This window comes from Ascaphus truei, chromosome 3 (assembly GCF_040206685.1).
Source record: "Ascaphus truei isolate aAscTru1 chromosome 3, aAscTru1.hap1, whole genome shotgun sequence".
Taxonomy (NCBI): Eukaryota; Metazoa; Chordata; class Amphibia; order Anura; family Ascaphidae; genus Ascaphus; species Ascaphus truei.
In genome coordinates this window covers 187051443-187077910 of record NC_134485.1, presented here as the reverse complement: position 1 = coordinate 187077910, position 26468 = coordinate 187051443, and the positions used below count along the sequence as shown (strand labels likewise).

The 26468-nt window shown below is 42.9% G+C and overlaps 1 protein-coding gene across 6 annotated transcripts in view; it reads right to left on the bottom strand.

The window, feature by feature from the left end:
• The window catches only part of SCML2 (Scm polycomb group protein like 2), a 136640-nt gene that overhangs the window by 73243 nt on the left and 36929 nt on the right, over positions 1 to 26468 (bottom strand). For 5 of the 6 annotated variants that reach the window (XM_075589787.1, XM_075589791.1, XM_075589788.1 and 2 more), the window contains 3 exons: positions 18241 to 18346; positions 13273 to 13341; positions 10596 to 10666 (listed from right to left, as the gene is read on the bottom strand). In XM_075589787.1, coding sequence (XP_075445902.1) covers positions 10596 to 10666; positions 13273 to 13341; positions 18241 to 18271 — 171 coding nt within the window. In that variant the 5' untranslated portion in view covers positions 18272 to 18346. Of the gene's footprint in view, positions 1 to 10595; positions 10667 to 13272; positions 13342 to 18240; positions 18347 to 26468 lie in introns of those variants that run through there. The other variant, XM_075589792.1, reaches the window with a different exon arrangement.

Here is a 26468-nt window from a genome sequence, read left to right as displayed (position 1 = left end):
CACCCCAGCTCGCTCCAGCGTGACGTGCTGATGGGCACACCCCCCCCAGCGTGACGTGCTGATGGGCACACCCCCCCCAGCCCGCTCCAGCGTGACGTGCTGATGCGCACACCCCCACAGCCCGCTCCAGCGTGACGTGCTGATGCGCACACCCCCCCAGCTCGCTCCTGCGTTATGTGCTGCACGCCTGCCAGCCAGCCACCCGTGCCGCCCGCCATCCAAAAATGCCAGCCCACCACCACTGCCGCCGCTTCTTCCATCGGCGGCGCGCCGCAATCTGGTAGGCATTGGGGGTGGGGGTGCGGATGCTTGATGAGGGGGACTGCAGAAAGGGTCCTGGGGGGAGAATCAAGGGTCCTGGGGGAAGAATCAAGGGTCCTGGGGGGAGAATCAAGGGTGCCGGGGGGGGGGGGGAGGGAGGGGGGAATCAAGGGTGCTGGGGGAGGGGGGGAAAGAATCAAGGGTGCCGGGGAGGGGAGAAAGAATCAAGGGTGGTATCTCTCTCTCTCTCTCTCTCTCTCTCTCTCTCTCTCTCTCTATATATATATATATATATATATATCTCATCCATCTCCCTATCTCTCATCCGTCTCTCTCTCTCTCTCTCTCATCCGTCTCTCTCTCTCTCTCTCTCTCTCTCTCTCATCCATCCATCTCTCTCTCATCCATCTCTATATCTCTCTCTCATCCATCTCTATATCTCTCTCTCATCCATCTCTATATCTCTCATCCATATCTATATCTCTCTCTCATCCATATCTATATCTCTCTCTCATCCATCTCTATATCTCACTCTCTCTCATCCATCTCTATATCTCACTCTCTCTCATCCATCTCTATATCTCACTCTCTCTCATCCATCTCTATATCTCACTCTCTCTCATCCATCTCTATATCTCACTCTCTCTCATCCATCTCTATATCTCACTCTCTCTCATCCATCTCTATATCTCACTCTCTCTCATCCATCTCTATATCTCACTCTCTCTCATCCATCTCTATATCTCACTCTCTCTCATCCATCTCTATATCTCACTCTCTCTCATCGATCTCTCTATATCTCTCATCCATCTCTATATATCTCTCTCTCATCCATCTATATATATATATATATATATATATATATATATATATATCTATATCTATATCTATATCTATATCTATATCTATATATATATATATATATATATATATATATATATAGTTATACGTTACCGTTCCAAGGATTGGTAAACAAGAGACAGCACTCACTGTTGAAGATCAAAGTGTATTAGTGAAAGCAAAAATACATCCAGAAACCCGGGTGGGTTTCTGGATGTATTTTTGCTTTCACTAATACACTTTGATCTTCAACATTGAGTGCTGTCTCTTGTTTACCAATCCTTGGAACGGTAACGTATAACTACATTCTCTATATGGGACGTGCACCTGTGGCTTAACAGCACCTATTGGAGTGCCAACTGCCTTATCTGACATATATATATATATATATATATATATATATATATATATATATATATATATATATATATATATATATATATATATATATATATATATCTCATCCATCTCTATATCTCTCTCTCTCTCATCCATCTCTATATATCTCTCTTTCATCCATCTCTATATATCTCTCTCTCTCATCCATCTCTATATCTCTCTCTCTCTCATCCATCTCTATATCTCTCTCTCTCATCCATCTCTATATCTCTCTCTCATCCATCTCTATATCTCTCTCTCTCTCATCCATCTCTATATCTCTCTCTCTCATCCATCTCTATATCTCTCTCTCTCTCATCCATCTCTATATCTCTCTCTCTCATCCATCTCTATATCTCTCTCTCTCTCATCCATCTCTACTGTATATCTCTCTCTCTCTCTCATCCATCTCTATATCTCTCTCTCTCATCCATCTCTATATCTCTCTCTCTCATCCATCTCTATATCTCTCTCTCATCCATCTCTATATCTCTCTCTCTATCATCCATCTCTATCTCTATCTCTCATCCCTATATCTCTCTCTCATCCATCTCTATCTCTCTCTCTCTCATCCATCTCTATATCTCTCTCTCTTATCCATCTCTATACACACACACACACACACACACACACACACACACACACACACACACACACACACACACGTTATGGTGGGTAAAAACAAAGCATATAGCAAATGGAAACATATATATATATTTAGCGGGGAGGGGGGAAGATACCCATATTAGCTAGATATTTCCAATATAAATGTAATGGGAAAAAAACTACAAAAGGAAAATTGGAAATATATACACCACATACAAAGAAGTTGCACTTTCTATTTATTAAAGATGAATTTACCATACTGTACAATAGGTTAACTATTTTCACATCCAGTTTGTTTACTGCTCACTATTTTTATTAAAAAAAACAAACACACACAGACACACACTAACTTCATAAAGTTTTATTATAGAAGTTCAGTACAGTATAAGGCAATTCCTCTGGTAATTGTCTGACGTAATACCTACTGGGGTGAGAATAAACTGCAGGCGTTGCCATGTGCACACTGTACTACAGGCTCTGGGCCTAATGTAAACACACACACAAAAACAGATAGGCATTTGTTTTCAATGGCTGGTAATCTGCTCTGTATGTATATCATTTATAGAGCACCATCAAAGTACCTAGCATATGGTAAAAGTAACATAATAGGAATAAGTGCTTCAAACATACAAGTAACATTAGGAAAAGGAGTCCCTGTGCTGAAGAGCTTATAATCTAAGTGGTAAGTGGGGAGGGCGAAATGGTAAGTGCATCTGCAAGGGATCATGGTAAATGCATATGAGATGGGCAGCCATTGAGCTCACTGACAAGACAGGTTATACTGTGGGGGTATAGCATCTTTACAAGAATACAGATGATTTAGGTCAGTCCTTTGAAATGTAAAATAAAATTAAAAAAAGTGGCCCGATCCTCATGAATCCCAGGACATGAACAGTCTGTTCATTAATACCGATGAATTGGCAAGCAAACATTGGTGTGGTAGGTTCACAGTAGGACAAAAAGGGTTGAAAACCCCTAAAGCAGCTAACTTTTTTTTTTCACATATGTATTTATTTATATAATCTTATTTAAAACCAACGGACCCCAGCGCTGAACTGCCGCACTCATGTGTCAGAGATCCCTCGGCTCCTGAGATATTTCATTTTGAAATTCTATTATGTGAATTCTTATCTGGGAGAAACAATATGGCCACTGGTGTCAGCCTTACTATGGCAGCCAATAAGAAAGCCGTGATATCAAGAGATCACATTGCCTTCTTTCTGAATAGGTGACCACCTAGCCGTCTTTGTTTCCTCTTGCAAGTAGTGACAAAAGTAAAAAAAAATCTAATGCCTCCGCAATCGGGGATGGGGGGGTCCCCACAGTTTTGAGTGCCCCACTGCAGATCCCGAGGACCACCTGGTTCTCATAAGGTATGCTTGCTGCCACAAATTATACAAGCACCCTTAAACATTATGGATGCTAGATACTGGCCGTTATTTGGAGACTTCAAAAAAAAAAATTCTGCATAAGATATAGGATACAGCATAAGAGTGGACGGAAAGAAGGAGCAGAAGAATGACAGGCAGAGAGCATTAAATAACATTTAAAAAAAAAAAAGATATTAAAAAAATTCCTAAAAGCGAATACAGTACTGTAAATTCAAACAAACGTAATATTATGAGAGAAATGTAGATAAACATTTTTGGGGGGTATAATTACATCTAAAAAGCTTCTGATTGATGGGCCTTTGGCAAACATGGTCAATAATTTAAGAAATGTGCCAAAAAGGCTGCTCTCTACTGCTTTCGAGGCCAAATAGTGACATAGGTATGTAGAAACACACTTCTCCCCATGAATCCCAGAGAGATGCAAATTCAGAGGCTGTAAATATTGCATAAGTAACAATACAGGGGGTAGATTTATTTGGTCCGTGTAACTCCCGATTGGCCTACAGTTTATTGGGTGTTCGGTTTAAAAAATTCCTAGGTGACAAATGCAAGCAAAACAACGCTAATTTGTAAGAGAAAAATGCCTCTAACTTTTTTCTGCCTGTCTCGCAGCTGGAACACGGATGTATAACCCCTTTGAAATGCACTGCAAGGCTCTAGAGAAGCAAAAGGGGCTAGTTGCATTATTGAAGCAGAAGCCTTGTTACGGTTTACAGACGTTGAAATTCTCTCCGTCGGTCATGCTTGTTTTTGTAGTGAAAATATTCAGAATCGGCGAACAAAATTGAATGCCTCTCCTGGATGTTGAATGTACTGCATCAACGTTAAAGTTAAGACATCAGCTCCCACTAGTGGTAATGTCTCAGAAAGCAGGATTTAAGACAAAACAATCATGGTGTGTTATCTATTGTTGCAAATGTGTATTTTAGTTGAATGTTCCACATTCCCTCTCTGGTCGCAACAAATGTAAACCGCTTGTTAGCCTCATTTTTACATGTGCCACAAACTGTTAAAAAGGGAAATCTATACCAGGAGTGCGCAAAGTACCATTTGACGCCCATCTATACCATTTGACGCGCGCAACCATGACGACATGTCACATGACCCCGCGTTGTCATGGCCACGTGACCAGAATCCGGCTGAATCACGGTACGTTGAGGTTGCAGAGACCTTGCGCGGTCCCCGGCATTTAATTGAAATGCTTCCGGGGAAGAGCGCGGGGTCACTGCAACCGTCGCGCCCCCCTGCCCCCCCCCCTCCCAATCTATGCTACCTCAGACCTGGGGCTTATATTGGATGTGAGGAAAGGGGGGAAATGGTGCTAAGAAAATGCAAAATGTGACAAAGCTATTATAAGAAGTGGCACATAACTCCCCCTATTGGCAGTTCACATAATAAACAGTAGCAAAAGGGGACAAATATAGAGCAAAATACATTGACACACGTTTTTCTCGAAGCCTTCTTTGATCCATTGACCCCCATTATGTGAGTTTACAAAAGTAATGTTAGAGCAGCAAAACGTGAAATATTCTGTGTTTTTAAATAAATCAGTTCTGTAGTATTAGATAGTGACTCCCGCCCCACCTATTATTCAACTCTTAATGCCATTTAAAATAATTTTTTAAGCATCCCTTGATTTCTATAGCAGGTTTTAGCCCACTTCCCAAGCAGTGCACAGTCTATGTAACCCTTTCCTGTTTGTAATAATTTGTTGCCAATGTTCCCAGCAGTTTGAGCTGCAAACTTCAACAATATGTTACCTTAGTAATATAAGGCTATATTGTACAGTAGCTGTTGAGTTACACTCACTGAAGGCATTGATTGAAACGGAAAGGCGGCCATGATGTCATGCACACACACAAATCAGGATTTGTACAGATTTAAAACAGGAGCACCAAACTATTGCCAGCTTAGGCTGCGTCCATAGAAGGACAAGCAGCGCTGAGCCGTGCGGACGCTCCGCGCTGAGTCCCTGCATCCTCAATGAGGATGCCTTGAGAGGGGGCTCACGCGAGTGTCCGCAGGCGTGCTGAGGCGCTGTATTTTTCAGCCGACAGCCAAGCTGTTTTTCAGCGCGCTGTCGGCTGAAAACATCCAATCAGCCTGAAGCAGTGTCAACGTCACGGCGCCGTGACGTTGACGTCAGTGCGTCACGGGCGATTGGCCCAGCGACGTCACTGCCCCGCCTCCAACCACCTCCCCCCGGCTCCCTTCGCGCACGCTGGCTCGCGCCTGCAAGTCCATGGAATCGCGCTGGCTTCAGCAGGCGAGCCTCAGCGTCAGCGCGCCTCCGCTCTGCTGAACCCTCTATGGCCCGGGCTTAGGTAGGAATGCAGAATTATACATTGTCACATGCTTTACATATATTTTTTTAAAAAGGAAGGAGAGAAAGGTTTGGTATTGCTGCTGTGACCTTTCTGCAATGTACCCAATCCTATTCATGCCAGAGGGGATAACAATGCAATGTAAAAGGTACAGTATAATGTGACAGAGAATAGAACTGGTGACAGCCGGAACACAGAACTTCATTATGTGCATAGAAAGATGGAGCATCATAAAAAGCTGGCTATTTCATGCATGACATTGCTGGCTGCTTTGGCAGGGAAAGGTTCACTCTACAAAGTCTACGACAAATACAAGTTGACTTACCCAAACTTGAAAACACAAAACAAAAAGGAAGTTCAACAATACTTTGTATAGTTATTAAAGATTTGGGCCCATGCTTACTGAGCAGGATTCTGCCATAAGACATCTTATAGCCTCTTCACTTCAATGATGCAAAGAGTTAAAAGCAACCAAATCCACAGAAGAAAAGGTATCTGAATCAAAGCCATATTCAGTGTATAACAACTTTGATGCTAAAAAAAAATACAGGAGACTTTTGCAACAGTAAAAAGGTTAATCAAGATTTACATAATAAACATACATCCAATTAAAAAAATATCTCTGCAATTATTGGTATGCTTGTATTGTAGTTAACAGTTGATTGTATCGTTTTGTGCTAAAGCAAAGCGGTCCGAGCTTCAAACAGTGACAGGCTAATTTATACAGGGATGTTTTCATACGGTCCCATTTACTTGTGAGAGGCAAAGCACGTAAGCAACATGAAAAAAAGCACCCAGCACCTACAAAAGTGTGTGACAACCTGCCCGGACTTCTTTTTACACTCTCGCCACACCCTGTGTCATTCACCACTCCCTGTCTCGTATGTTTTCAGCCTGCCCCATCTGTACCCATCACCCTAGTCTGAGTTTGTTGGCCTGGTGGCCTCGACAAACTGGTAAGAGGAATTGAAGAGTAACAATTGGAGAGGGAGTGGCTCAGTGAGTAAAGACACTGACTGACACAGAGTTTGAAGCAGGTGACCCTGGTTCAATTCCCGGTGTCGGCTCCTTGTGACCTTGGGCAAGTCACCTTATCTCCCTGTGCCTCAGGCACCAAAAACATAGATTGTAAACTCCACGGGGCAGGGACCTGTGTCTGCAAAATGTCTCTGTAAAGCGCTACGTATAACTAGCAGCGCTATACAAGAACATGCTATTATTATTATTGCACACAGCCTGAGATCAGTAGAATAGATTAATTCTATATATTTTTCATTTTCGGGTTTGAGAAACTCGCTCGTCAAGTACGACAAGTAAAAAAAAAACAAATTGGGGTAGACTTTTGATTCTTAACAGTAGTTTCGGAAGCAGGGTGATCAATCAGCGCTTGCCAGAGTCACATCACACAGCACAGGCAGGTTACATTTCTTTAAGCCCTGCTCAATCTGAAATTGTTCATTTATTTTAGGCTTTGTTTTTTTTTGGGGGGGGGGGGGGGTTAGCAGCATTCTGGAATATAGTGCTAGGTTTTCCCTGTGGACAAATGAGTATTTAAAAACAGGACAGGCTCAATTTATCACCTGGAGCCATTAAGTGTTGTTAGAGCTTAGGCAGAGGATAGGAGAAGCAACTACATTAAAAGGATTATGTGGATCGTTGGTGTGAGAGGAAGAAGCTGATAGACACCACTTTCTAACCCAGTTCTGTGGACCTGCAATGTTCACCCAAAAAGGAAAGAGAAAACAGAGCCCAGTACAAACCACTGTTGGTCAGATCGACATGAAGTGATTGTGTGAATTAGACTACAATATTGTAATTTCAGTTTGAGGGCTGGATATAATTTGTATAAGACACAGAACTCTAATTGAACTAGGGGCAGAGTTTAAAAGACTAAGTAGGAACCCTTTACGCCACATAGATGAGAAGTATTGATAGATGCACTTTTATGGCAAGGTTTACCACTTCATACATAAACCTTGGCCTCTTGCAAATGCACTTAACAGAACGCCCTCCTACTGTCTCTGTGCGTTCTTCCTACCCAATTCTCTCTCTCTCTCACTCGTCTCCCCCAAGATCTCCTCTTCTTCGGCCAGGGGACGCTCTCTCTCGTCTCCCCCAAGATCTCCTCCTCTTCGGCCAGGGGACGCTCTCTCTCTCTCTCGTCTCCCCCAAGATCTCCTCCTCTTCGGCCAGGGGACGCTCTCTCTCTCTCTCTCTCTCTCTCTCTCTCTCTCTCTCTCTCTCTCTCTCTCTCGTCTCCCCCAAGATCTCCTCCTCTTCGGCCAGGGGACGCTCTCTCTCTCTCTCTCTCTCTCTCTCTCGTCTCCCCCAAGATCTCCTCCTCTTCGGCCAGGGGACGCTCTCTCTCTCTCGTCTCCCCCAAGATCTCCTCCTCTTCGGCCAGGGGACGCTCTCTCTCGTCTCCCCCAAGATCTCCTCCTCTTCGGCCAGGGGACGCGCCGTGTCCCTGCAGTTCTGCCGGAGGGAGTGGGGGGAGGGCTGGGAGAGCCAGCGGGACATGGTGAGAGCACCCTCCACCCCAGCGCGCCACACACACACACACACACACACACACACACACACACACACTATAAATATAGAAGTTCAAATAGCTATACCACGTGTTCTAAGTGAAACGTCTTCACGTTTTGGCACTGAAATTGTGTTTTGATTTTTAATTAAAAACATCACAAATACAATTTCTGTGACAAAACAGTAACAAAAAAAAACAAAGAAGTTTCACTTAAAATGCGAGTGCTCGGCACCCACATACTTTTTAGTTATCTATACGATTGTCGTGTATGACTGCTGTGAAGCGCTATGTACATTAATGGCGCTATATAAAGACATACAATACAATACAATACCATACATACATACATACATACATGCATACAATACCATACATACATACATACATACATACATACATACATGCATACATACATACATACATACATACATGCATACAATACCATACATACATACATACATACATACATACATACATACATGCATGCATGCATACATTCAAAGTCACACTGTTCTGTTCCAGAATAAGCAAAGACATTAGTACTGAATTTCAAGTGCTACAAGCGCATCAGCAAAAGATGCGCTCCCAGTGAAATTATTAGATAAAGTAAAGATTTTTTATTTTTTTTTAACGTGCCCCAAAATTATTTTAAGATCCTTTAGATTTCCTCTTGTAATATGTCAATTCATGAAAGCATTATATTCATGATCCAGTGAAAATAGGCATTCAAATGCGTACATCATACGTTCAGCAATCTATGCAAAGTAGTATTGTATTATTTTCTTGTGTACACATCACTGTACATAGAATATTAGAGATATACTTAGATTATAAACACTACGGGGAAGGGATTTTCCTTTCCAGTTGTCTGATTTTGTCTGTTGCATTCATTTTAAAATTCCCTGTTTTGCATCTTTTGTAAAGATCGGCGTACACAGTGGGGACTATATAAAGATACATACAACCACCGCACGCACCAAGGAGTGTGCGATCTAATGTTTGGGCCTTGCTTGCCGGGAGCGCGTGCAAGTCACTGCACCGCAATCTGCGGTTAACTTTTTCTGGCGCGGGGGGGAGGGCGTGGCCAAATGGGTCGGGTGAGTGGGGGCCATGATGAGGGGGGGCACGGCCATCACGGGGGGGGGGAGGGCTTGGCCATGACTTGTGTGTCCGTGTGTCCGTACCATTAAGGGGTCCTGGCTGATATTGTTTTAGCCCTCTCAATACAACGTTCACACAAACATCCACAAGAATTCACCCACCTGCCGGCGAACTCCCCTGCTCATTGGCTTCCTGCCACACCCCGTGACACGTCGCCGCTCGGGATCACGATCTTGTAAGAACTCCCCTCCTCATTGGCTTCCTGCCACACCCCGTGACACGTCGCCGCTCGGGATCACGATCTTGTAAGAACTCCCCTCCTCATTGGCTTCCTGCCACACCACGTGACACGTCGCCGCTCGGGATCACGATCTTGTAAGAACTCCCCTGCTCATTGGCTTCCTGCCACACCCCGTGACACGTCGCCGCTCGGGATCACGATCTTGTAAGAACTCCTTGAAGTGGGTGAACCGTGTTAAAGTTCCACCGTCTGCTCTTTTTGCGACCTTGGGCAAGTCGCTGTATCTGTGTGCCTAGCCTGAGGACCCGCTGCGATCAATGGCGCGCGCGGCCGCGTCACTCACCAGCTCCCGAGTTCCTCCCGAGCCGGCCCCGGCCCCTCCTCGCTGCAAGGATCGCTGCGCACTGTGACGCGTCAGCCAGCAGGGGATACAAAAAGAGCAGACGGTGGAACTTGAACACGGTTCACCCACTTCAAGGGAGTTCTTATACCAAGTGACTCGCTGTATTATATTCATTTGAACATTGTGGAGCTCTAAAAAGTCTGTAAGCTTTCTTTAGAAGGTAGCAATTGCATCACAAAAACCTCCAAAAATCGGTTATTTTGCTGTGTACTCTGCGCTGCACCGCGCCACACACACACAATTAGGGTGACACTGGGATTCAAACCAGGCTCCCCTACTTCAAAAGGTTGCGACATTATCACTAGAGTACTCTTTGTACACAGAAGTGATCTAATTTGTGAACCCTTTGCACTTATAACAAGAGACAAAGTTACACAGAGAAAGACATGTACATATATGCATATATGTGTATATCTGCATAGAGGGAGGGACCACACTGCTTATGTCAAGCACCGATATTGCAAGAAAAGCTAGGACATAGACATGAAGTTATTTCACTATAAATACTATAGCGTACCTGTCTAAAACAATGCGGAGGAGCAGCTACTGCACCAGTCTGCTTCAAGTAATCATCCCAATGAAATTGTTCTAGAAAGTGAAGAGCAAAAAGAAAATGAATTAAACATTTATAGTAAAATGACTTCCCTACTGCAACAAACAGTCCCAAGAATGCAGGGCCCATTTACACTACGGGGTTATTCCAATAGACCCCAATGTGGCCGACAGCCAAAAACCTCCATTCAAGTCAACAGGAGTTTCAGCGATTGTCCGCTTTGGAGAATATTGAATGACCTGCCTTCTGTGTGATCAGTTAGGTCTGTCTTTGTAAGCCTATCAGATTGCAAGGTTATGGGATCATATTCACAGGTAGCACTCTAAATTCAACTTCAGTAGGTTAAGCTACAATACAGATTGTATTTCTAAAAACAGGTGGCTCAAAAAAAAAAAACCTCATGTTTTACAAAGAAGACAACTAAAAGCAAATGGGTGCACAGATTTTCCGTAAATGTGTAGAAAGGTGAAGCGTTATAAATGTCAGTTTTTTGTTGGCTCAATTTGCATTGTCTAATCAGCCAACTTGTATGAACAGAAGTGTTTTTTTTTTGTTTGTTTTTTAACGGGTTTAAAGAGGCGATGATAGGGTTGAAGCAGGTACCCAGCTAATTTCAGCTCCGGGGACCCGCTGCTTCTGGAAATACTTACCTGCGAATCAGCTCTCCTCGGCTACCAGGGTTCACAATATGTCTGCTGTTCAGAGATTTCACGTCCTGCGGACCAATAGGAAGCCATTGGTGCAGATCCCCATTGGCCCATGTGACACGGGAGCTTCAAAGTTGAAAGCCCTGCTTGCTCAGCCGGAGCAGCTGCCGGCACTTATTTTGGAGGTATCTCCAGAAGTAGGGGTCCCCATAACTAAAATTAACTGGGTTCAACGCCAGAGATCCCCCCTGCTTCAATTCTATATTTGAAAAAAAAAATATTCGCCGGCTTCGATTGCTCCGATGTTGTGCTGATAAACTGTATTTATTGTTGGTCTCTGCAATACTGAAGAAGCTTGGTAAGGAAATAACCCGTTACCAGAAAAGTACTTGTGGCCATACTTGCAGAGTGGTGCTAATGTGTGAGGAGCCTCACAACCCATTTACCCTTTAAATTCAAAGAATATACAATTTTTAGTCTTCTGGAGAAGTTATTAAAAACATCACTTGTGAGCACATTCGCGTCTGCAACCCTACTTTTCACAGTCATCTCTTAGCATACAGTGCTTCCACTGCAGACAGGGATTCTGGGAAATTACATGCAAATGAGCACACAGCGGACACCTTTTGCTTCTAATTCATTGCAACATGGAGCCGTATAAGCGCATGCCTGCCATATTGCACAGCTTGCAAATCACCCATATCCTGATTTATTAATTTAACATATCAGTCAAATCAGTCGGAGGGTGAAACTTAATTTGGACACCAAGGGAAAGAATAAAATAGCTGATGAGGTAGCTCCAGTATCCCACAGCAGAACATAATCGCTTTCATCAATGTAGCAAAGGAGAGCAAACATTTTACAGTATCCCTAAAGTTTTTAATATTATGAGTGGGGGGGAAAGTGTTTCAAGGGCATTTTTGCCAAAATGTGGTATTTTTTCGATTCTTAGAGTCAATGTATAAAAGCTACAATTAAGGGTCAATAGGAGGAGTTACCAGGTGAATACCTGTGCCTATATTGCTCAGGTTTATTTTTTCCCCACTTGTATTTGCTTCATTTTTATTTATTTTTTGCCAGTTCTTAGGTTTTATACCGCATCCCGCAGTCTGGTCCCCATCCCCTCTCTTTTTTTTTTTGCAGTGCACTGTAACATATCCCTTTTTCTACAGATCTACATTTTGTGAGTACTTTCAACGCTGCATTTCTTTAATACTGGTGGAACTGATCAGAATATATTTATTATGGTATATTTGTGATAGTTCCTCAACGCCGATGATCTAAGAGTCAGTCAAGTGACACTTGGGGGCACTGAGAAATTGGCACCGGCTGGCAATCAGTTTTTCGTCTACTCAATAGGCGTTTCATTTCTGGAGCAGATTCCCATCAACTGCTGAATTACCATCAATATGGACACGATTTCATGATGCTCACAGCCACTAAATAAGAAAACGCCATGATTTGACGGTATGATCTATACATGTTGATTCGGGACTGATAGGATTATATTTGTGACTATATATTTTCTATGAAGCACTGAAGATGGACTGTCGCACTTGTTCATAGGTTGGTTAAACCAGTCATTTATTTAATTTAAAAAAAAAAAATAGCTGCCATTTTAACTTCCCTGGGAGCAAACATTTTCAGCAACTGATCTCTCCTGAATGCAACTGCAGAATGTAAAAATGGCAGCTTTGCTGCAGACAACAACAAAAAGGCTTCAGAAAGAAAACATTGATGTTTTATGGTGATTGCGGCATTAAACAATGTGTGTTAGATGTAAGAAACTTGGCAAACAAGCTTCCTACCATATGACACAAAAGAGGTGGGGGGAGGGGAGCACTTGGGCCATGCTGCTTTTCTTATCTTTGATACATTTCCCACTAAAATATTTATAGAAACAACATAGTTTTTCAAAAATGAGTACCACCTTGGAACTCGCACTGGATTATTTTGCACACGTAAAAGCTGCCATGTTTCCAGAACACACTTACCATTACTTGAAGGAGAGTTGTTTGGCTGATGACTTAGCCCATTTTTTCCTTTGTTAGCCTCTTTTGAATCTACATTGCATACAGAAAATACAGCTCTTAGAATGAACAACTTGAACATTGCAACACCAAATCCCTGCCATAGTTAACTAGAAGATGCACCTGAAAAGCATTACTTGTAAAATAAAGACATACAACACTGAATTAATCCATGTTTGACATGCTTTGCAGGCCCCCTGACAATGAAGGGGTGATGTGTCACATTTTGGCCCATAGTTATTAAGCTCTGCTATTGCATAAGACACCTCCTGACGCTGGAAGATTTCTTCCACCCAATTGACATACATGGGCTGGAAGTTGTTTTCCAGCGCCGAATGGTGTCTTGCGGCAGAAGACTGCTTAATAAATATGGCCTCTATGTGGGATTGCACCTTTTAAGGCAATCCCTGTAAAGTCGGTCCGTTGAATTTCTTAGGTGCCTCTGAATGGGGAAGTGTTTGTCAATCAAATGTTTTCTTTATCCATCATCTTCCACCCTCTCCTCATCAGAGAGCCAATAAAGATATGGAGAGGTGAGATGTGGGGGAGTGTCGGGGGCCCTTAGGCTGTACAAGCACTTGCTGGACATACAGGTACATTTAGATTGTAAGCTCTTCAGACAGGGACTCCTTTTCCTAAATGTCGCTTTTAAGTCTGAAGCACTTCTTCCCATCAGGTGTTATTTGTATTATTTGTTATTTAAATAAATTGTCACGTGTATTACTGCTGTGAAGCGCTATGTACATTAATGGAGCTATATAAATAAAGATATACATACAAACAAAAAGGGCAAAGCCAGAGGAAACCAAACCCCTCTCAAGTCCAACTCTAAAAAAAAATTATTCTAAATATTGGTGTGTGTCACATTTGGGCAAAAACAAAAAAAGGCATCAGTTACAGAGACGAGACCCCTTTAACAGGACACTGGAATAAGTCCATTTAAACATTCAATCTGCTGCATTGACCACCCTGCATTATCAAGCAGTGGAATTACCTGATGTAACAAAACACATTGGTCCGTTAAAAATTATGCTTTACATAACGATGTATCTTGCAGTAGCAGGTTTTGCAGTTGATTTTAAATAGCAGGTAACTGAATTTCACTTACATTTCTGAACACTTTATGTAATTGAGAATTCAATTTTTAGCGTAAACTGTGGTCGTAATTTTTGTTGTTCCAGTTTCATAGAAGCTTTAGTGAACAGAATAATCAGATAATATAAAGAATTACTGGTGGGGAAAATAAGTTGCTAAAAGCTGGAATACATGACAGTATTTGATTATATAAACAATTTAACTTGGAGTCCTTACAGATTTCAGTTAAATTGCTTGTGGCTTCCCTGCTAGCAATTTATATAACGTCAAATGGGACCTTTTATTATTTTAACAAACCAATTCATACCGAGTACATATTCCACTGCAAAATCAAGCAGTTATATAGATTGAAGCACTGTATATATATATATATAAAAAAAAAACATTGTATATAGTTAAGACACTGTACATTGTGATTCTTTACTGTTATACTTTGTGTCTATAAAAGTTTGTCCAGATTGTTGCTTTGTTGAAATCTTGCCATAATTCCCCCCCCCCCCCCATGTAATTGTTAATATGGTTTGTAATAATATTAATAACAACTAAAATAATATGCAGGGTAAGGATATAAACATGTGCAAATATATATTTATTTCCCCTCCCCGCTCCCCTCCAACAGTAAAGGTTCATTAACACTTCACAAGTGACATGTTTAATGACAGCAGTCCCTCTATTAACCAGATAACACCACACTGGGGCGACTTCCTTTCTTCTTGCCTTGTCTTGCATAAATCTGCAAATAGCGTTTAAATCAACTGTTATCGTAGGACAAACCCAAAAATGCACAATATGCAAAGTCTGTCATTTACAGAAACATATGGAGACATATTAATCAGTTCAGAGGTTGGGAGATCAAACATCTTACTGTACTAATCGATAAAGACGGCATGTTGGATACACCCCTGAGATATATTCTGCCCTAGGCCGCTCTGCTGCTCTGTCTTTTTTAAAACTGGTTTCTTGGTAATGACTTTTAAACATGAGAACAGAAGGGATTTCTGCCATTGAAATATCACAGTCCTTAGATAAGGGCAGTCTTCGTATGTAGGAACTGTGATATTTCAATGGCAGAAATCCCTTCTGTTCTCATGTTTAAAAGTCATTACCAAGAAACCAGTTTTAAAAAAGACAGAGCAGCAGAGCGGCCTAGGGCAGAATATATCTCAGGGGTGTATCCAACATGCCGTCTTTATCGATTAGTACAGTAAGACGTTTGATCTCCCAACCTCTGAACTGATTAATATGTCTCCATATGTTTCTGTAAATGACAGACTTTGCATATTGTGCATTTTTTGGTTTGTCCCAAAATCACAGTTGATTGAACACTATTTGCAGATTTATGCAAGACAAGGCAAGAAGAAAGGAGTCGGCCCCAGTGCGGTTATCTCGGGCCAAGTGGTTCATATCCGCTGTCATTTTCTGTTTCTATGCTTCAGACACTTGAGTCGTCGTTTTAGTAGGTCATCTTTCCAACTACCACTACAAGGCCCAATATATCTGGTTGCCAGCGAAAAGGGGTGTCATGCTCACTTCCTACTAGAAATGCAAGCAGGTTTTTTTAAATAGGAATGTGGATGAGAGGACGAGAGGGAAGAAGCTACATGGAAATCATATCCCATAATGCTGCACATTTAGCCCGGCTAAGGAAAGCAGGTGTAAAAGTGAAAAGCACCGAAGAGAGAAGAAAGAAGGAAAGAACCGAAGAGAGAAGGCAGAAAGAAAGAAAGAAAGAAAGAAAGAAAGAAAGAAAGCAGAAAGAAAGAAAGAACCGAAGAGAGAAGAAAGAAAGAAAGAACCTGAAGAGAGAAGGAAGTAAGAAAGAAAGAAAGAAAGAAAGAAAGAAAGGAAGACAGACCCGAAGAGAGAAGGCAGAAAGAAGGAGAAAGAAAGAAGTGAAAGCGTGAAGACAAAGCAGGGGAAATGGGGGAAAGTTGTTTTCTTCAGTTTTCACTTAAACCCTTGGGTGCCAAAAGAATCAGAAACTCTGACACCTCTAATGTATTCCAGGCTGCTATGGTACTGTACAAGTTGTATATCACAGCAACAATAATAATGCTAATCATTTTTAATGCACTAGAATATTTATTTTTGGGGGCTACTGCAGACGAATTTTTACATTTCATGTCCTGGAATATGGGGGAGATAGAGATAGAGATAGAGATAGAGATAGAGATAGAGATAGATAGATAGATAGATGACCGAAACGTCGATCTCACCTGAAAATAAAACATCAACTTTTTTTTTTTTTTTTTAATCAGTCGAGTGTGCTGGATTTCTGTTTTGTTATACGTATTTTCTTGTGCACCTCAGTGTAACTGTTACTTAGGAGTGCGAGCATATGCGTGTACGTATACACACACACACACACACACACACACTATAATTATTAAAATATCTATACTGTACCAGCTTCTCTGCATTCTTGTCCTTTTTCTCAGTGCTGCTGACCATTGAAAGCAGCGGAATTTTATTTTATTTTTTTAACCGTCCTCCGAGGTCTTTCCGATTTGAGATTTGTAGTTTGTGTTTTGTGTTTTTGGTGGGTTGCGAATAAAAAGTTGCAATGTCACCGGCAGATGACGTTGCAACTTTCTATTGGCTTCAAGAGCAAGCCTGAACCTGCAGCCATTTTGTGTAGACCAGCCAATCATTCATAAACAGATTTCAATAAAAAAAAACTGTAGATTGGTTGAACAGCCCAGAAAAAATGGCACTAAACCGATTAGCGGGTTATACAAAAATAAAAAATAAAAAAAGAAATATTGGGTTACATATTACAAAACAAAAAAAAATACTAGGGACAGAACAGGGGGAAAAAACCTCCTCCCACGTGTTTCACGCTACACAGCGTTTTCTCCGAAGCTGCATCCCAACGAACCGGGACTGAACGGAGACGGAGGTAGGACTTCCATGTGGTTCAGGGGATCTAGAGGTAATTCATCTCTCCTCTGTTGTGCATATACCCCTACCAGTCGTCCTGTAATACCCCGTTAATTCTGTTAGTCCTTATCTCAATCAAGTTTATTGCTGTGATGATACCGGATACTATACGATACCTGCTTGTGTAACTGGTGAATATACCCAGACCACAGTACTCTATATATTGCACCAGCAACATTTTATGGAACTTTAAGAGTCTAAACATATTCCTCAGGCGGATCTTGGAGCTATAAGTGATTCATTTCAATCTACACACGGTGGACGAATCTGCTGATTTCCCAAGGCCACAAGGAAAGCCGACACTGGGATATGAACAGAGTTCAACTGCTTCAAAAAGCAGTGACATTTGCACTCAGCTATTTCTTCATACCTGACAAAGCATATGTGGAGAATGAAACCACTTAACCTGCCTCACTGACTGCCCCACACCTCTGGAATGTCCTTGCCCTCAATATCAGACTGGCACCCTCTCGCTCCGCCTTTAGGACCCACCTTAAAACACACCTCGTTAACAAAGCATATGGGTAGCTCTGCTGGCTGATACTATACATGTCGGATGCACTCACCTTGACCCCTTACAGACTCCCTTACTGTACGTAACACCCTCCTACTGTCTCTGCAAGTTGTCCAATTACCACGTAGATGGTAAGCTCTTCGGGGAAGGGACCTCCTTTCCTATTTTTACTGTTATGTCTGAAGCGCTTATTCCCATGTGTTATATTATGTCACGTCTATTACTGCTGTGACGTACTATGTACCTGGATGGTGCTATATAAAGATATACCTAAGTGCCTGCCCTCTGCAAGCAATTAGCAACGTCCAAGACATCGACACAGCTTTTTTTCCCACTATTCAAAAAGGTGCAAAAAAAAAAAAAAAATAAAGTGTTGGTGTTACCTTTTATTGTTCTTTTCATAGTAGTCTTCATAACGGATGCTTCTCCCGATTCAAACGTTTCAGTAGAAAGGTTTGTTTTTTAATCTTCTTTCGCTATAGTAGCTTCCTGTGGAGAAAGGGTACAGTGTTCATTGTGTGATCAATATTCCACTGTCTGTATGAAACAGAGCGATGAATACCTTCAGAGTACACTTTTAGACCCTCGCTTCAGACAGAATTAAGGCCTTTTTGATCCATGGGGAAGACACAGCGGCAAATTGCAAAGGGGAAGCGAATTGTGTCCAGACAGAGATGGAAAAGGAAGGAAAAGCAAAGAGACGAGGGCAATGAAGTAATAGGCTCACAAAGGGCGGCATCAGTGGTGGTAAATTCCACATAGAAACATACAACACGGGTCATCACCGCCACCTACACTGCTTTCTTCCTCTCGGGCTTTAAGCCAGGAGGCTTTTGTAGTAGGGGTGGTGGCAGCGGCAGTAACAGCAGAAGTCATGGCCCATCACTATGGGAAATGCTACATCACTATGGCATGGTGTGCACTAGTGCAGAAACAGCAGACACCTCTAATGCAACTAGTGCCATTTACATGGCAAAGGTTGCTAGTTCATTCCTGCCTCCTGTCCCTGATCCTCTTGAATAATGAGCTGCTAAAAACACAAACATGGCCTGCTCTTGCAAGGGTGGCCGATTTGTCAGAGTGTGTAGAGTGCAGCTGGTGCAATCATAAGCGCCATCCTGATTAACTGTCCCATGGTAGTGTGGAAAGGCTCTGTCTTATCCAGATATATCAATATCTGATTCCTCAAAAATATACAGGCCCTACACACAGCATTCAAGAGGCTGAGGTGCAGGTTAATGACTAAGGCCGTACATGCAGCGCGTTCAAACACATTGGCGGCCTATGGGAATGTCCACGGTGCACACGCGAGCGTCGGCACGGCTGGTTTTTTTTGTGAGAGAGTTTTTTGTTTTTGTCTCGAGATGGCCGTGTCACATGAGCGGTTTGCCCAATGAGAGAGAACCAGCTCCATGGCATAATCGCCCACGCCTCCCAGTCGCGAGGATCTGTACTCGACAGATCGCACGGCTGACAGCCAGCGCCAAGAATCCCACTCATTCCATCAAACAAACATTTACCATTCCGTTTCAAATGAAAACCATTTCCCATACGCTTTTTCAATGACAAATCAAAAAGTCTTGTTACTAGTCCGTGAGAGTAGTACAGGTGGTCTAAGAACATACCTCATCTCTGAACTAGCCAATTGACAACAGCAGAGGTGAAACAGCTGTATGCACTAAACAGGCCTATACTTAACCCATGCAGCCAATCTACTCTGTGGGAATAATTCCTTAACCCCATCACAGAATTGCCACTACTTTGCAAACCTGGCAGAGGGGCTTCTCAGTCTGCTCTGGGCATGTGCCAATTTTGCACCTTAGCATAATGAGGCCCGTCCCCTCTACCTGGCACCGCTCAGTCTGGACAGAGTAGCCATTTCACACACACACACATTCCCAGCTAGCTCAAACTCCTACACACACCACATCATGAATATATATTTATGCCAAAATGAGTGCTACTGAGCGTGGCAAATGTATACAACAAAAGACAGGGGTGCCCAATGCTACATCAAATTGGCAACACATATATGGTATAAAGTATAAATACTTAAATAAAAATAGTAATTACTTGGTTTTTAGTTAAACCCTTTGGCCAAAGCGTCGTAAGCCTGCATACCAAACGTCAAGGTAAACCAAAAATGCAGGTCCTAACACTAAAACTGTGTACCCTTCCTTTTATTGTTAGAACATGCATTTTTGTTTAACGGAGTCTTGGCGGGGGAACCCTTCACAGACCAGATGCTCCAGGCGTCGATATCCATAATCCATAAGAAGGACAAAGATCCTACAAATTGCCAAAGTTATAGGCCGATATCCTTAATCAATTCGGATGTTAAAATTTACTCCAAATTACTGGCCAATAGATTGAGTGCGATCCTGCCGAGGCTTATCCACCCGGACCAGGTTGGCTTTATTAGAGACAGACAAGCGGCCGACAATACTAGAAGGATAGTAGATATTATTAATTTCATTAATGCCAACGGGATCCGAGGCCTAGTACTAAGCTTAGACGCGGAAAAGGCCTTTGACAGGATCGACTGGCCATATATGGAGTCCACGCTTGGGGCATTCGGGTTTGGGGTCAAAATTCTGGGGGCAATAAAAGCATTATACACAACCCCGACCGCTAGGGTGGTTCACCAGGGCTTCCCGTCGGAGCTGTTTAAAATCAAAAGCGGGACCAGAGACAGGGCTGCCCACTTTCGCCCTTGTTGTTCGCCTTATGCGTGGAACCGCTAGCGGCACACATACGTAGTAACCCTGACATATCGGGAGTCCAAATCCACTCACAGGAGCATAAGGTTGCTCTATACGCGGACGACATCATCCTGTCATTGACAAAGCCGCTTACCTCGCTACCCAATCTGTTTGCTCTCCTAGAAAAATTCAACAGAATCTCCGGTTTTAAGATCAATCAGTCTAAATCGGAGGCGCTAAGTCTAAATATCCCAAAAGAAACAGAGAAATTAATAGAAATTAATTTTCAGTTTAAATGGCAGCTTAAAGCTATAAAGTACCTAGGGGTATATCTTACCAAACAGAGCTCCACTCTCTATCAAGCGAACTATCTAAGGCTACTGAGAGCCCTCACAAAGGAACTTAAGGATTGGTCTGCTTACGGAATATCCTGGATTGGCAGAATCTATTGTGTGAAGATGAACCTTCTCCCCCGGTTATTGTATCTGTTCCAAACTCTTCCGATACCCGTGGTGCGATCGGAGATTAAGGAATTGCAGAATGTAGTAACGAAATTCATTTGGAAAAACAAAACACCGCGGGTAAAAATGACAATTATGCAAAGACTTAGGGAAACTGGGGGTCTGGCGGTGCCGAGCTTGATGGCATATTATAAGGCGGCACAATTATGTCAAATTACGCAGTGGCATGGCGACCCGGAGCTGAGGTGATGGGTGGCACTGGAGAAGGAGGTGTGCACCCCGCTGGAGCTCAAGGATCGAATTTGGTACCCTAAATCTAGATTAAAAGACTTAAAGGATCCGCTGGCCTCGGTGCTTAACTCCTTGTCGGTCTGGGAAGCAGCTAAAAATAATCACTCATTAACCTCAAAACACACTCTAATGGCTCCCCTATATGGAAATCCAGATTTTGCTCCAGGGCTAGATGGTAAGATCTTCACACGTTGGCAAAACCTGGGGCTTAGAAGGCTGAAAGACCTGGAGGGGTGAGACACTATCAAACCATTCGAGCTATTACAGTCAGAAACTGACCTCCCCAACACAGAATTCCTTAGATACCTCCAGGTCCGGGCATTTTATACCAAACACCTAAACAGACCACCGCTAACTAATTTTGAGAAGCTCTGTGGTCGGGGCACCGACACACGGGGACTCATCTCTGCTCTATACAGGGAAGTGGTTAGGTCTGACATCGACAGCTCCCACAAAACCAAGTTTATGACACAATGGGAGACAGACTTGACAGGGCCGCTAGAAGACGAAGACTGGACAGCGATCTTTAAGGCTACGGCCAGTAGCTCGATTTGTACGACATTGAAGGAGAACTCATATAAAGTATTAATGAGGTGGTATCTCACCCCAGTTAGATTGGCAAAATTCGTAGCGGGAGCTTCCCCGCTCTGTCCCAGGCAGTGCGGGGAACAGGGAGATCTGGTGCACATGCTGTGGTCATGTCCACGACTCATACCTGTCTGGACTCAAATCAGAGATTGGCTACAGAGGATCTTTTTGGGCCTCACAATTCAGCTAGACCCGTGGGTGTTTCTGCTAGGTAAGCCCACAAACGAAGTGTCTAGATCAGGGAACAAATTAATTGCACACTTTGCTACGGCGATGAGGTGCGAGACCGCAGCACTGTGGAAGCAGAATGCAATTCCATCAATAGATAAAATTCGGAACAGAATTTGGTTTGTTTGCCAGATGGAAAAGTTGACAAGTTTGGTCAATGACACTGGCCCAAATTTCCAAAAAGTCTGGTTGCCCTGGCTGGCACAGACAGATATCCCGGGGGTGAGCAATGCCTCCGTCTGGCTTTAATAAAATCAAGTGGGTTCTCCTTTGATGGCGGACAGGAACTGAGGTTGAAAACACATAGGGAAGACACTAGCACCGTGTCGCAAGGATACCCAGGGCGGATGAGCGCCCCCCTGCCTCAATGCCTGGTGCCACGTGGACACAGATGGGTGTGACCCTGGAGCAGCGGTCTAGGACCGGAGAATAACAACAATGGAGATACCTCCTCTACCCTACCCCCCCCCCCCCTTCCTTCCCTCCCCTCCTCCTACCCCAATTCTCTATTGTCTACCCTTTCCCATGTTTGTAGTGATGTTGTATGTCCCACAGTACGCCGTATGGTACCCAAGTGATAATTGTATGTTATATTCTTGAAAAACCAATAAAAAGAAAGTTTAAAAAAAAAAAAGGGTGCTCTGTGGGGGAGGGGAGGAAATAATAATTACAACGTTATTTTAGTGCATCAACACAAATGGTGCAATGTTTTGCTGTCTCAATTCCAGCAAGTGGATAAAAACCTGAATTTTACAATGACATTTACGAAATGTATACTTAAAATTAGTTTGAACATAATTACCATTTGTAAATGTAATTGAAAAATTAGATTGTCATGAAATATGTATTTTCAAACTTAAATAGATGCGACAGTTGATGAAATGATGGGGTACCCCAGAAATTGGATCATTTTAATAAAGTTGAGAAACACTGCCTAAGGTTTGCAAACCTTAACACAAGGGTGCGCAAACTTTTCAGTCTGCGCCCCCTGTCTGCTCTCTCCCCCCTCCCCCCCCCCCTTACCTTGTATTCAGAGTCAAATGCCGCCGCGGGGTCACGTGACCCTGCAGCGTCATTTGACGCCACGTTGCCGAAGGTAAGGGAAGTTGCAGATGCCTCACGCAATCCCTCGACATTTAATTTAAAAGCCCTGGGGGGGTGCGGGGGGGGGAAAGTGCGCCGCATCTCTGTAACCGCCGCGCCCCTCAGGAAAATCTTGCGCCCCCATGCCTTAATATATACTGCATAGCACTGATATGTGTAAAGTCCCCGTGATATACTGGTGATAGATATATTCATCTTCTCCAGCACTTTATAACACTTCTATTTGACTCGCTTTCTCCTGTATTTTTAACTATTTCAGAACCTTTTTGTTTACGCTTATTAAAAATGATCGAGAGTGCAAGTTTGTGGGTTTCGGCCTCAAATTTTTATTTTAGGCAAGGTTTACCCTTCAGACTTTCCTATAAATGTCAGCTGGGTGATGGTGCAGGACGACTTCTGGTTGTAATCGTGCGATTCTGATGTTTCATATCAAACTAATCGCTCCTTTGAAGCCTCTCACCATGGTCAAAAGCTCACGTTTGTGATTCTTTGGCGATTTGCTAGCATATGCCTATTAAAACAGCCAATTGCTGCATGGACCTGTAATATATTGCTTTAAGGATCGTATTGTTAATTCATATTGACAGATTATTGTAAAATCGTATTGACAGCATCAATACCCTGGTCAATTTTTTTCAAGTGAAACTTCTTTGCTGTACCTACTACAATTTCATAGGACAAAATCGCCTTCATTGGAAACAAAATTGCGGCCTTTGCTGTGTACTGCAAATGCCTGGCTTCAATACTGCACATGCGCATATTGTCGCGTACGCATGCTCAGACATCTTTTGGTCTGATCGCGCATGCGCACACATGGCTAAGGGGTTCTCAAGAATTACACCCCAATCGCGCATGCGCACATATAGGCAAGTTCAGATGTACCCTACCTTTCAAACATATGCGCCTAACCGGTCACTCGGTGTGCATGTGCAGGGCAAAACAACGGCATCTGCGCATGCTCAATAAAAAAAGACAGCACCATCTGCGTGCGAGTTAAAATGGCCACCAAAACCACAAACATGCCCCGAACATAGCGCATGTGCACATATGCCCATGTTGTTCTGCGCATGCGCTGATGTACCCAACAATTCATATGCTTGCGCACACCCAAAAACAACATACACCCAAATCTCACGAGCATGCGCATTAGCAGCCTGGACACTCTGCACATGCACAAAATTCACAAAACATCCACACATGCGCAGAGGCGCCCAACACCGCCGGCACATGCGCAGGAGCACCAAACACCGCCGGCGCATGCGCAGGGGGGACACAGACACACACATGTTTTGTGTCAAGTGTAAAAAAAAATATGTATGTGTCAATCTTCAATTGCTACCACAATGAGTAAACTGCTAAATGTAATACAAAATAGTTACATTACTCTTGTTATTCCAGATTAAAGCATGGTGGTAATGAGATGTTGTACATAATGTGGGTCATTTATATATGAGGAGAAAAAAATATTAAGTTAGAGGCTAAGCCTTTGGCCAATGTTGATATTAAAAGCAATGAATGTAAAGACAAGCAGCTGAAAGCAATTGCTGACTGTTTTCCAAAAACAGCTCAACCATCTGTTTTTCAAAAAATACAAACATAGGCTGCACAGGAAAATGATTTAACACTTTCCTTCATATTCCATTTCATGCGGAGAAGGGTACCAGAGTTAAGTTTGCATCAACCTCTCCCTACAAACAAACGGAACAGTTATTACAGGAATTCCCAGGGAGAACAAATATAGAAGTACAAATAGCAAAAAAAAAAAAAATCTACCATTTATAATAAAAAATGAAGTGCAAAAGATGCAGTGTATAAACATACAACACATGAATTGTATATAGATTAATATAATATAATATAGTAACAGTAATGATAAAAAAAAACCAATGTGTGTGCTGAGCACGCGCGTTCAAAGTGAAACTTTTGTGTTTTGTCACTGAAACTTTAATTATACTCAAAAGTTTTTCATGCAATAAAAAGCATAAACATCCAAAGACAATTTCACTGACAAAACACAAAAATGTCACTTAAAATACGCGTGCTCGGAACTGTGAATCACAGCTGCTCTTGGACGCCTCCCAGTCTCCTCCTCCAGATCCCTGTGGCCACGGATCGACTCTGCAGCAGGCGCGACGCCATGCGCACCCCTACTATGTACAAGGCTTCGTCATATTAGAATACATTATAACTGCTGAGTTACACTGACTGAAGGATTCAGTGAAACTGAAAGACGCCCATTATGTTAGTCACACAATCAGTATTTTGACATATTTAGAACAGGAGCACCAAAAGATTGTCAGTTTAGGTAAGAATGTACACTGTCACATGCTTTATATTTACAGGGGGAGGGGAGAAGGGAAATGTTGTATTGCTGCTCCTGAATTGCACATGTAAGGCTTGTAATATAGTAAGCGCTGGTGCGCACGTTTAGTGTCTGTAGGGCAAGGCGTGGCTCTGACGTCACAGCGTGGCTCACAGCGTGGAAACAGCGCAAAAATACAAATTTCTTGTATTTCCTCTGATCTGCCGCTTATGGCGTGCATCTCAACTATACCAACGTCAGCCTCGCAGGCAATTATTGACACGCGCGCGCGAGGTAGAACACTATATTACAGGCCCTAGTGTGAAAAATGTAATAGCTCCCTTTTTGAGCAGATCACTGAGGTTCGTGGATCTGAAATTCAAACTTTGAAGTTAGCCCGAAAGTCCGAGCCAAACCTCGACACAAACTTTCACATTAGAGGGATAAACCGGGTAAGCTTTTGGGACAAAATAAAAAACAGCAAACTTTAGCAAATTTCAGAAAAAAGGGGTGTACAAATTGAAGATTAAGCAAAACAAAAACACTAAAGTTTTTTTTTAGGGAGGTGGCAGGGGATTGTAAACGTGCACAGTTATAGAAAACTTCCAGTCTCCTCCAATCGTTAAGAGGTTAATTCACAACCACCTCCTACTCTGTCCAAGACCTTAATGCTAGGCCAGGTCCCCAGTGGCCGCTGCGGCGCATGCTACAGCGTGCACACCGCACACAAGTAACAGCCCTCTATGGGGCAGGCTCCAGTCGGCATGTGTGGGCGTACAAGCCGAGATGCGCGACCGCCTTGGCCAAAGAGACAAGATTTGTCTTTTGGCGCGGCAGCCAAGCATTGGCCACGTCACTGCGGAGGTTCAGCCAATGAGGGCGAACCAGCCATGTGACGTCATAGCCACGCCCCCAGCACTCTGGCAGCGGTGACC